The sequence below is a fragment of the Podarcis melisellensis genome (assembly GCF_964234715.1).
Source record: "Podarcis melisellensis genome assembly, chromosome: 6".
NCBI classification, from domain to species: Eukaryota; Metazoa; Chordata; class Lepidosauria; order Squamata; family Lacertidae; genus Podarcis; species Podarcis melisellensis.
The window spans coordinates 69,431,551-69,443,982 of NC_138538.1; the positions used below are offsets into that span (position 1 = coordinate 69,431,551).

The window sequence follows — 12,432 nt, forward strand, 5'->3', positions numbered from 1 at the left end:
ATGAGCTTCAGTATTCCAGATTAGCATTTCCCACACCCTCAGAGTATGGTGATGAGGGCTGTGTATGCGGAGTCCAATACCATGAAACGGTTCTTGAAGTGTTTTTAAGGTCCCTTTACAGCTGCTGCTGAATCTGTGTTGGCTTCTCTGAAGCTGGACTTCACCTGGGAAATGCACAAGCTTCCTTCCTGTCTTCCTGATCCTAATGGTCATTTGGGAAGTGAGCAAATATGCAGGTGTGTGTACCTGCATGTGTCTCACCTCATCACCCTCACTTGAGCATACAGCATACCCTGAGGCAAGATACATACTTCAATGGGTAATTACTGGCTCATTGAGTTTTCAGCCAGCTCTGAATTTGCCATAAAAAAGGTAAACAATAACATTAGTTTTGAAAACCTAAAGGACCAGATCAGGAATAGTTAACAGTAGTGAAATGAGAAATGAAGCAAAATGATCAGAGTGAGGAGTCAATTGAATCATGCTCCAAATTGGTACTAAGAATCGGATTATAAGCAGGAACCATTTTAGGCGTGTCCAATTGACACCTGATCATTGACCTGAGGGTCCTTTTGGACCTGGAAGGGGGCAGTGCGGGCTGGAATGGAGGCGGGACATAATGGGGTAGGGCACTCAGGGGGCGGAAACAGAACCCCCATGCAAAATGGCCACTGCCTTTAAGAGTAAGCATCATTTATCCCCGCTGGAACCCACCCAGTACGTTGCAGAGTAGTGAATCCTTCAAAAATCTAGGGTGGCAGAATCCTGGGCACTCCTGGGAGCCTGTAATTATTTATTGTCTATCTTTCTTGTGCCCAAAGGAGTAATACTCTCATGGTGTGCTGTTGGAGAATTACTAGCTGTGTCCAATTCATCTAAGAAGCAATTTTTTCAATAATCTTCTTCAACGATTAAGCTGTTTCTTTTTATATAAAAAAATCAAGTACTCTTTTGCTTATTTGAGTGATATCAAGCTCTTATGTGTTTTGGTAGGATGAGATGGTGGAGAGGAGCATAGGACTTTGAAGGGTGGCTGATCCTTGAGGGAGGTGGCAAACAGAGATGAAAATGGCAAACTAGTCTCTCCCGCAAGTTGTTGTTGTTTAGTCATTTAGTGGTGTCCGACTTTTCGTGACCCCATGGACCAGGCACTCCTGTCTTCCACTGCCTCCCGCTGTATGGTCAAACTCATGCTGGTAGCTTCGAGAACACTGTCCAACCATTTCGTCCTCTGTCGTCCCCTTCTCCTTGTGCCCTCCATCTTTCCCAACATCAGGGTTGTCTTTGTCCATGGAGTTTTCTTGGCAGGGATATTGGAGTGGCTTGCCAGTTCCTGCTCCAGGTGGATCACGTTTGGTCAAAACTCTCCACTATGACCTGTCCATCTTGGGTGGCCCTGCATGGCATAGCTCATAGCTTCTATGAGTTATTCAAGCCCCTTCAGCATAGCCTTGCTAATTTCGCTCCTTCCTGTAGCAAGAGAGAGAGATCAGCTTCCCTATGGCATCACTGCTCACTTACTAGGCTAAAGCCAACAGAGAAAAAAGTTTGTAGGTCTGACTTCCCTCTTTTTCACAAAAGTGTGTGTGCTAGGAATGGAATGGCAGAAAGTTTCGCAGTGAGCAGGCAAGGGAATAGAAATTGCTACTGTGTTTGTGCTCAAGGAAAGAACCGGGCAAGCAAATACAATCAGTATTCACCATTGTTGGTTGTGTTAGCCTGCAAACAATACATAATTGTAATCATTTTAATAAAAAGACACAACAGAAACCAGAAGAAATGGAAATGCGTTTATAAACACAACTTAGATACTCAATAGTCTTCTGTATTTCAACACTTGATTTTCAGACAGGAGACTGGATTTATTCAATTAAGAACACGCATTGGGGAGCACAAGTCATATCAATAACGGTAACCACTCGAGCAGCCTCTGCCTCTGTGCCTCCTTTGATTGTGAAGTCCTACACGAAAAGCGATACCAATAAGTTTCCTAGTCCGATGGTTATTTATGCAGAAGTCAGCCAAGGATTCTTGCCTGTCATTGGTGCAAAAGTCACAGTGACGGTCGAACCAGAGATTGGAACACCAGTAGAACTGGAGCTTTATGATGATGGTTTGGGTAAGCTTATTTTGAAGCATTTACGGAAGTGTGCATTTAAATTTTTTTCAAAAGCAAGTTTTTCAAAACTCAATTTTCATTGACTCCTTTGAAATGGAGTAAATGCATTATTATTGCAAATCCAAATATATGTATGGGCCTTGCCTTGTACCATGTGGCTCGCTATACCTGCCTTTGTGAACTGGAATCATTGCATATAATGACCTCATTCTGGGCTCTGTCCCAAGCTCCATCAAATCGTGCAAATAGTGTCTGTGAAATGTTGGGGAGCATGGTGACCTACCAATGTTTGGGAAAAAGAAAACATCTTTGCCTGGTGCTGAAACAATGGCAACATTGGTGCCCGGTTGGTGTATCTGGGAGAACATTACATAACCATGGGCCACTACAGTTAAGTCCTGTTTTCTCCTTCTCCTTCTCCTTCTCCTTCTTTCTCCTTCTCCTTCTCCTTCTCCTTCTCCTTCTCCTTCTCCTCCTCCTCCTCCTCCTTCTCCTCCTCCTCCTCCTCCTCCTCCTCTTCCTCCTCCTTCTTCTTCTCCTCCTTCTCCTTCTCCTTTATTGAATTTATATGAGGGAGGTCATTGCCAGCCTCCAGACCTCCCTCAGAGATTGCACACAGGGAAGCGTCCCAGAGGATGATCTCAGGACCTGGGTTCTTATGCGGAAAGGGGGTCCTTTAGATCTATTTATCACGGTAATCCACCAGGAGTTTGATAAATGTACTGATTTTGCTAACTGCCTAGGATTGCCAAAAATTGAGCTCGTCAGGAGTTCAGCAGACCAGAGTACATGCTGGTGTGTTTGGCTGGTCCCAAGTTTTGTTGGCCTGTGTTTTATTGACATCAGCTATTAACATTATGATTCCATACTACCACTTTCAGAATCATCTCTTTCCACGGATACAGCAACACATACTGTGAAATGAACATAGGTTTTGTAGGTTTTTTTTTTTAATGACCAGAAGTGTGACAGTTGCTTCGGATGTCATGTTTCAATATTTATGTACTCAGGTGCCGATATTCTCAAGAATGACGGAATCTACTCAAGATATTTCACATTGTTCAGAGGAAACGGTAGACACAATATCAAAGTGCGTGTCCAAGGAAAAGACCAGACCCTCAGACGGTCCCGTAGACAGAGTCAAGCTTTATATCTAACAGGATTTGTAGAAGAAGATGGTAAGCAAGTGTTATGAAATAGCTCTACTGCTGGTAGAGCTCTGTGGTTCTCCAAGTATGAAATTGGGGATGGATCTACACACAAGGGGGAAATGCTATAAATAAGTCATAAATTAAATTGTTATACTGTAACAAAAGGGGGGGGGACGCTATGTAAAATCTCAAAGAAAAGGTTTGTGCTCTACAGCGCCATCTGGTGTGCATGTTTATAACACATTCAAAACACTGTTTTTTGACTTAATGCAGCTGAGTCCTGGGTCTCTCAGTAGAAACACAAGCATCTTCCTTCACTATCGTTGACTTTATGTAGATCTGGACCATTGAGTATACAACTCTGATGCACCCACACCCTCCTCTCCTATATTATTCTAATCTACTGTGTGCTTCCCAAATTAGTGGGTAAACGGAATTTGTTATTTGAACCGATGAAACAACCCAATTCTTACTAGGGTTTAAAATAAATACTCTGCCATCCTTCTTTTGGTCCTAAGTGCACAAGAGTGCAGCCTTAATTGATTTATTGTTTGCATATACTTATACTTCGAGCATTTCAGATTCTCTTCTGTTTCTACTAGCACAAAGTCTAGAGCAAGTTGCCTTTGTCTTGCCATAGTATTTCTAGCCAATCATATGCAATGCAGCCTGGCTTTGTCTTGCATGTAGATAATTTATATGCCTCTCAATTACATTGATTTCTCAAGTGGTACACGAGGAATGCAATACAATGAAAATAAAAATCTGTTAAAACTGTAAAGCACCAAGAAAGTTTAGATGTTTATAGTTATGGCTGTTCTTCCCCCACTTTTGTAGGTCAAATAACAATGAACCCCCCCAAACCTGAACCTACAGATGATGAACTCCAAACCAATCTAGGAAGCGTCAGTAGAGTTGCCTCAGGTGGTTCCTTTGTAGTATCAGGAGTCCCTTTGGAAGGCACCATCACAGATGTTTATCCACCCTCTAAAATTACTGACCTTGAGGTAAAACTAGATGAGGATGATGATCATTTCTGTTTCGCATGGACGGCTCCTGGAAATGACTATGATACAGGACAAGGTAAGTGTGGAAGCCTGCTTTAATCAACCCACAAGGCTGCTTTGCTTACAGAAAAGATTATTATTATTATTATTATTATTATTATTATTATTATTATTTTAAAAAAGTATAATGGGGTGGATGGATGGAGAATTTACACCAGCCACCTCTCCCTGTAATATCCTGGAGGTAACATTCTACCCCAAACTGCCTTCCGCAACTGGCACTGAGACAGAACTGCCTTGATATAAGCATGGAACACAAATCTCCCTCCAACAGGATCCAGAATACCATTGGGTTGCAAAAGCAGCATAGCCCAAAACCAGGGTTGTCTCAACACTGTCACTTGCATGGCAACATCCTCCCAAAGTTCCTGCATAATAAAGTAGCAAAAGTCTAGATTCTTGACATACCATGTCAGGAATGGGAGAGTTGAGTGGCTGTTTTTCTTCTGTGGAATGGGTACCCTATGGTGCCCATGACAGTTTCTTACATTTTTTAATCGTCACTGTTTATTAAATATGTATACAGTGGTACCTCGGTTTCCGAACTTAATCCATTCTGGAAGTCCGTTCTTAAACCGAAACCGTTCTTAAACCGAGGTGTGTTTTCTCTAATGAGGCCTCCCACCACCGGTGCCCTTCCACCATTCGGATTCCATTCTTAGACCGAGGTAAAGTTCTCAAACCGGGACACTACTTCCGGTTTTGTGGAGTTTGTAAACCAAATCGTTTGTGAACAGGACTGTTCTTAAACTGAGGTACAGTGGTACCTCGGGTTAAGAACTTAATTCGTTCTGGAGGTCTGTTCTTAACCTGAAACTGTTCTTAACCTGAAGCACCACTTTAGCTAATGGGGCCTCCCGCTGCTGCCACGCCGCTGCTGCACGATTTCTGTTCTCATCCTGAAGCAAAGTTTTTTAACCCGAGGTAATATTTCTGGGTTAGTGGAGTCTGTAACCTGAAGTGTATGTAACCTGAAGCGTATGTAACCCGAGGTACCACTGTACTGCCCTTCATCTGAAGAACCCAGGTTGGTTCACATTAGAAAAAAACAAAAAATAATAATACATGGAAGCAGATTTTTGTCTCTGTTATTCCTGAAGACGTAGGTCCCTAATGGATGCCTGTTGTGTGTTTTCATTTCACAGCTGAAAGATATGAAATAAAAATGAGTGAAAATCCCTTGGAATTAAGACTTGGAACTTTTGATGACGCCACTTCTGTGAACACTACTGGACTTGCAGTGGAAATTGCTGGGGTCAGACAAATGTTTCGGTATAAGCCCCACAACTTCACGAAAGAAAATGGCACCTCCATCTACTTTGCAATTCGTGCCATTGATGGCAGCAGCAACATTGGAGAAGTCTCTAACATAGCAAGGGCAGTTGTGCTTCTTCCTGCTAGTCCAGTCACAACTTCTACTGCTCACACTACTGCTCACACTACTCCAGCTGACAAATACTCTGTTTCGCCTACCCCGGATAACAAACATACAACTCCCTCTAGTGTGAAACCCACCTGTGCTAATGATACCAACGCAACAAATACCACTATGGAAACTGTGATCATCGTATGTGCTTCTGCAATTATAATTTGTGCTATTGTAAGTATAACAGTTTGTGTTTTGCGTAAGCAGAGATACAGAAGTTATGACACTTGCACGGATATTACTGTTGTTAATAAGAATGCCCTCACTATTTTGTAAAGGATAATATATTATATTAACTGTTTTAATGTTTACAAACAAAATATTGAAACAAACAAGAACAAATGCTGCCCAAAACAAACATAACCTGGGTGTCTGGCCACAAAGTCTGGCATTACGACGAAAATGAGAGTGCTGGAGATGATTTTACATATTCACAATAAAAATTAACAGTGCTTTATAAGCCTCATGTGCTGTTTTTGTCTCAGCATCTATATTTTAAAGCCAGCAACCAATATTAAATGGGGATCATATACAATCAAGTATATAGATTTTTGAGAGACAGGTGGAAGACTTCTGGTACATAAACTATGAGAGAGTACCGTGTAGTATACTCTCAAATGTACTTTCCATTTTGACTCCCTGCAAACATCTGGTTTTTCCTCCATTTTCTTTTCCATAGCAGCCAACCCCAAGTCCGCTGTAATAATTTAGAGTACAGTAGCAAAGATTTCTTGAAAAAAACTATGCCAAAATGATTTGACAACAGGGCACTCCCATTGCATATTGCTAAAACTTCAGATGCGGCATTTGAAATAGGAACACACCATAGGTTGGCCATTAAATCTCTTAAATTGACAGCAATAAATATGCAATCTTGTATGGGGCCCATCACTGTAATTTATGAACAACAGGATTTCTCCAAGTCCTTGGATGAAACTGACTGACTTTTGGGTGAGGAGAAAACAGATCACACTTGAGGAGATACTCAAAGAAACGATTGACTAGCTACTGAACAGCATTGGGTTATTCTTAAATGCTATTTCATAAGTTCAGAGCTAGATGGTGCTGGTGTGACCTTTTTCTCCCAATGATATGTAAAATTTGTTCAAGGAATGTAAACGGGCTCATAAAATGCTGTGAAGAGGAGACAGATATGGAATGTTATTAAAACAGAGAGTCTCCTGATAGAGGTGCTGCAGGAAAACCAGAAAAACGTGGTCTGATTGATTCTTCAATCATTTAAAAGTTGCAATGCCTGGGTTTTTCTTATTAAAATATCTCCCAGGAGTTTGCAGGTTGTTTAGTGTCATCTGAATACTTTTAAATACTTGGTTGCTGCTTTTTAATCTTTTTACAATTCATTTTAATATTTGTGTCCATATTTTTGTAAACAGAGATTTATTTATTTTTCACAATCAAGTGCTCTTTACATTTTGCTAAATAAACGTGAAAGGGGATTTCCTATTCCCCTATATCTGCCTCTGTTGAAACTCTATTTTGCTTTGTTGAAACTCCGTATTTGATATTTGCATCACTGCTTGGCCAATGTGTATGAACTCTTCCTAACCTCTTCTAACAGAGAAGTAACAGGTTGTTTTTAAGTACGAAAGAGTCCTAGGATGGAATGCAATAACTGATAAGCAACCTAGCACCAAGAAAGGAATGTGAGGGGGTGCACTGATAGGCAACCTTAGGCCACTAGTATGACTGATATATTATCCACGGATAATGAAAGCAATGTTGCTATGCACCTGTTTGAATACAGTATAGCAATTAATCAACAAGGTACTGAAAAATAAGTATAGATAACTGCACATTAGTATAATGAGAGGGTGGGGGTGGGTTTAGAGCATGTTACAAACTCTTTCCATCCTAATTTTCTCCCCAGGGATGCTTGCCTTGTGTCATCATTAAATATTATATTATATTATATTATATTATATTATATTATATTATATTATATTATATTTTATATTATATTATTATTATATTATTAATGTTTTGCTCATAACATTATTATCTTGTGAACGATGTGACAGGACCTCTTCTGAGGAAAGAAGGGCAGCATCGTCCTGCTCAGACCCTACATTTGTATCATTCTTTCCTCCCACACTATGAGCAAAACAAGGTACTGACATTTACTAAAAACAAATGTGTCTGAGTCACAGTATTTCATGGAAAACTCCAAAGGTGTTTCCCATCTCTTGACATTTTGCATCACCTAACTGAGTTAACCTTAACTGCAAAGGCAGACAAAGTTTTGCATACTGTTTTTAAAACTGTAGAACCCCAAATGTATCAGTCATCCAAGCATATCAAAAGTACTTCCCGTTTTTTTAACTTCAATCAAAACATCCACCTTCTCGTTCCATTTACCTATGACCTTAAAAACTATGTCATATATTTATGTCAGTATTCCTGCCCCCAGCAATTAGGAAACCAATCCTAATGATAATTGAGCATAGTTCCTAATTGTTCATACTGCCTGACTTGACTGTCAATTTAATATTGTTAATTCATTTGTTCAAATGTAAAATAGCCATGAAAATCATCTGGACGTTCAAATTTGTTTAGACCACTTTCTGATATCCATTATCTACCTTCAACCCATGCTTGCAAACCAAAGGACTTTCCATAAATATATATATTTGTTTCATTCAGTTTTTCTGTAATGATTTCCATAAATTTCTGGGATACTGCGACACATACACTGTTCAAACGTATATACCTCTAGGTTTTAACTGTTACAAGCTTAGAAAACTTCATGAAGCATGTATTTAGACTGTGCAATTAAAAATAAACCCAAGTGGGAGACAGAAAACACTGTGGACACTGGTTGTAATAAAACATAAGTGCCCCAGGTCCTATTCTACAGAGCAAGTCCAGAAGGATACCATGGTCAATGGTATGAAGAGCTGAAGAGAGATGAAGAAGCAATAGCAAGGTCCCACTTCCCCTGTCCTGCTCTGTGTAAAGACTGAGACCAAGGCTAACTCTGTCCCATGGCCAGGCCTGAATCCAGATTGGAAAGGATAATCCATTTCATCCCACAACAACTTTCTAGCTGGGCATCTAGAACACTAAGCAGCCTGGAGGCTGATAATTGCTGAGTTATGTTATCCTATTTGGGCAAGCTATGGTGGCTTTATTCAAGACTGTGGGGATGTCCATGTATTTCCTGATTACAGTGGTACCTTCATTCTCAAACGCTTTGGTACTCAAACCCTGAAAACCTGGAAGTAAGTGTTCCAGTTTTCGAACATTTTTCAGAAGCCGAACATCCAATATGGTTGTTGGCTATTGTTTCCTGGGTGCCTGCACCAATCAGAAGCTGCGCCTTGGTTTTCGAACGTTTGAAAGTCAAATGGACTTCCAGAACGGATTAAGTTTGGCACTTTTGTTTTTGCTATTTATTTTGCGTTTTTGCTTTTGAGGCTTTTTTGGTGAATTTGTTTTTGTGACTGTGTGGAACCCAGTTCAGCTATTGATTGATTGATTGTGTGGCTGCGGAAATGGATAAAAGCCCACTATCCAAACAGTAACTATCATCAGTACAGTGAAGGGGGGGGGAATAAATTTTAATTTTTATCATCTACAATACTGTCTTATTTATTTTATAGTACATTACATTGATTATTGCTTTCATTTTATAGATCAATGGTCCTGTTAGATAGTAAAATCCATGTTAGATTGCTGTTTTAGGGATTTTTTTTAAAAAGTCTGGGACTGATTAATCCATTTTGCATTACTTTCTATGGGAAAGCACGCCTTGGTTTTGGAACACTTTGGTTTTGGAACAGACTTCCGGAACGGATTAAGTCTGAGAGCCAAGGTACCACTATATTATGTTTTACAGCAACCATTGATTGGATTTGACAGGAGTGCCTGGCGTGCTCTGGTCCATGGGGTCATGAAGAGTCAGACATGACTAAACGACTAAACAACAACAACAGTTCCTTCATCTATTCAATTATACCCTAACTGTTCTTCATTGTTAATGGGTTAGTCTGTGTGGTGCATGAATCACTGCCTTGGCATCTTCAGATAGCCCAATTCAAAGGTAGTCTGGTAGATAACTGGTGCATTCCAATAAGATCTGGAAATCTTTTTGTAACCTGTGAGAAATCTGCTTTATCAATCCTACTGTCATTAGGCTTTTTTTTTTTTTTAATCATTTTAAGGATTTGAAAACATATCATCCTAATACAGGTGTCACATCACTAAAAAGTCTGAATGTCGGTATCTCTCTGTGTGTTTATCAGAGATAGATGTTTGGCCCTGTGCAATGGGGGAAACCTTAAAAGAAAAAACCCCACAATTATGCCCTACCAAGGGGCCTCTAAATAATTTGATTCACTGATGAAAAAATAACAGCAATAGAAAAAGCTGTAACGCATGACAGAAACACAACTTAAATAAGGAAAGTCGACATAGGAAGAGGTGGAGCAATGGCTGAAATAGTTAATTTGTACTGCAGCAAGCTATGTATCTGGAGGTAAGTGATAATGCAGTGTCCAAGAAATGAGTGTGGCATGGTGATAGCAGAAAGGCATCACATGTAACATGCTGCTGTGTACAGATAAAATGAGACCCACGGCAAGGAATCACAAGGAAAATCCTCAGAAAGCCTAATGTTAGTCTATGACACACATTCTCGAATGGGGGATGACGCTTCATCAGACTGCAGTATCACACAACTCTGGGCATAGTAAGAATCTTACCTGTTTGCTGTCCTGATCAAGTCATTTAGTAAGGCTCATGCTGTGTTGGAATAACATGTTTGCTATTGCTATAGAGTGTTTGATTATTAGAATAGGGAGTGATGCTCTGCACAGAAGAGTTGCGTTAGTAAATATAAGAGCGCAAAAAGTGTCTGCCTTCTCTTGGGTTTAATGAAAGGGTGGTGGTGGTGATTGTATGAAAGTCCTTTTAAGTACAACCAGGCTCTCCAAACCATGAATTTATGCAATAAAATAAAATAAATAAAATAATCAGTAATCTGGTTGGCTAACAAATGTCCTCTACGGCCTATCAAATTCTCTGCTTCAGGTGATATCTGTGCAACACGGCGGGCTAGATGTTTATTAGTGGGAAGGCAATTCACCTGCTGCTTGTGTGCCAATTTTAAATGCTTTTGGTATGCTCTTTGGCTGTATCAGGATGGTCAACTAGGCTTCATCCTTTCCGTTTTTCCTGAATAGTAGCTGGAAACAATGTTGCGTTGCCACAACTGTATTCTTCTTCTTGTGCGTTCTGCAGATGTGTGCACCGTGTTTCCTTGTGCAGTTACATTGCTTGCAGATACAAAATGTTTTGCTTTGTTTAAATTCCTGCATATTTGCCCCAGGGCTGAACAGAAATCTCCCCTGGCATGTTGCAATGCACATCTTTTGCAAATCTGTGAGATTTGCTTTCTTGCATGTGCCCTTTCTCTCTCTCTGTGTGTGTGTGGTGTTGTTGTTTTTGCTACAGTCTGGCCATTTGCACCCTTGCTTCTCTGTTGCATGACATTGACATTTTGGTTATTGTTGTTAAGCAATTTTCCTGAATTGCAGCCAGAAACACTGTTGAGTCAGCACAGCTGAATGCTTCTGCAGTTGGGTGCTCAGTTTATTTTGTTTCTTTGTGCAGATAAGTGGCATGTTGGTACAAAATGGTTTAGCTTTGTGGGGATTCCTGCATATTTCCCCTATTCTTTACCGGTGTAGCTGCAGCACAGGGATGGTGTCTTTTAGGTAGAACTTGGTAAGGCATTGGAATGTGTCTGTGAATGTTCTCTAAACACACTTCTCACCAGCATGCCCTTCCTGTTTCTAGTTCACTGGCTTATCCTGACAACTAGATATGTGCCGTTTTAAATGCTGGTATTTCTTTCTGCTGCTCAGTAAGATGCTAATCTTGTTATTAAATACTAAGCGACAGTTCAACCGATTTGTTTTCTTAAAAGATCAGCTCCTGATACAAAGCCTTACTCAAGCTTACTCTTTGGGTACCCTTTGTCAAGTAGCTGGTTACATATATATAAAAAAATCACTTTCCGAGAAACTGTTTCTAGGCGTTGCCCAAAACCAGCTTCCTGTTCCTTTTCTAAAATTAGCCCACCCATTTCCCCTGCCGTCACAAACACCGAAGCCTCAAATTTAAAAACTTTTGCATTCTTTTCTCCTCCAATTCTGCATTCTTTTTGCTCTCCTTTGATTTTTTAAAGATGACGTAGGTGTTTTCCATTTTGCCTTTGAAATATCTTCTTACTGATTGCAAAGCGAAAAGAGGATATGTCTCAAGATGCTGAAGATGTTGGTTCATATTGTGCCATGGGCATGCAGCTGATGTCTCAAACCTTTTCTGAGTCCTGATAAACCAACCTTTCGAAAGTTTGCATAGGCAGAACTGTAGGTCTGGTCCGGCTAGAGATGTTTTGCTGCTGTGTGCAAAATGGACCACCCCTGTCCCCACAACAACGTCCACCCCGTACAGATCTGGGTCCGCACCATGCTCCCTCTATGCTCCTGCTATATCACCTGTGCTGCTGCCAGCCCCATCACCACAGTGTAACCAGGACTGCGCTCAGGCTGCTGCCACGATGCAGCAGCAGTGGCAATAGGGCAGTGGCAACGGACAGTGGTGATGGTTGTATGGCTGTGTTGGTGGTTGGGTCTAGCCGCAGCA

The 12,432-nt window shown here is 40.6% G+C and overlaps 1 protein-coding gene across 2 annotated transcripts in view; it reads left to right on the forward strand.

Moving 5' to 3' along the window:
• LOC309371465 (calcium-activated chloride channel regulator 1-like) overlaps positions 1-6,223 on the forward strand; it is a 31,679-nt gene extending 25,456 nt beyond the window's left edge. For both annotated transcript variants that reach the window (XM_081914144.1, XM_081914143.1), the window contains exons 12-15: positions 1,849-2,119; positions 3,130-3,297; positions 4,108-4,353; positions 5,483-6,223. In XM_081914144.1, coding sequence (XP_081770270.1) covers positions 1,849-2,119; positions 3,130-3,297; positions 4,108-4,353; positions 5,483-6,039 — 1,242 coding nt within the window. In that variant the 3' untranslated portion in view covers positions 6,040-6,223. The remainder of the gene's footprint in view (positions 1-1,848; positions 2,120-3,129; positions 3,298-4,107; positions 4,354-5,482) is intronic.
• Positions 6,224-12,432: the final 6,209 nt, after the last annotated feature.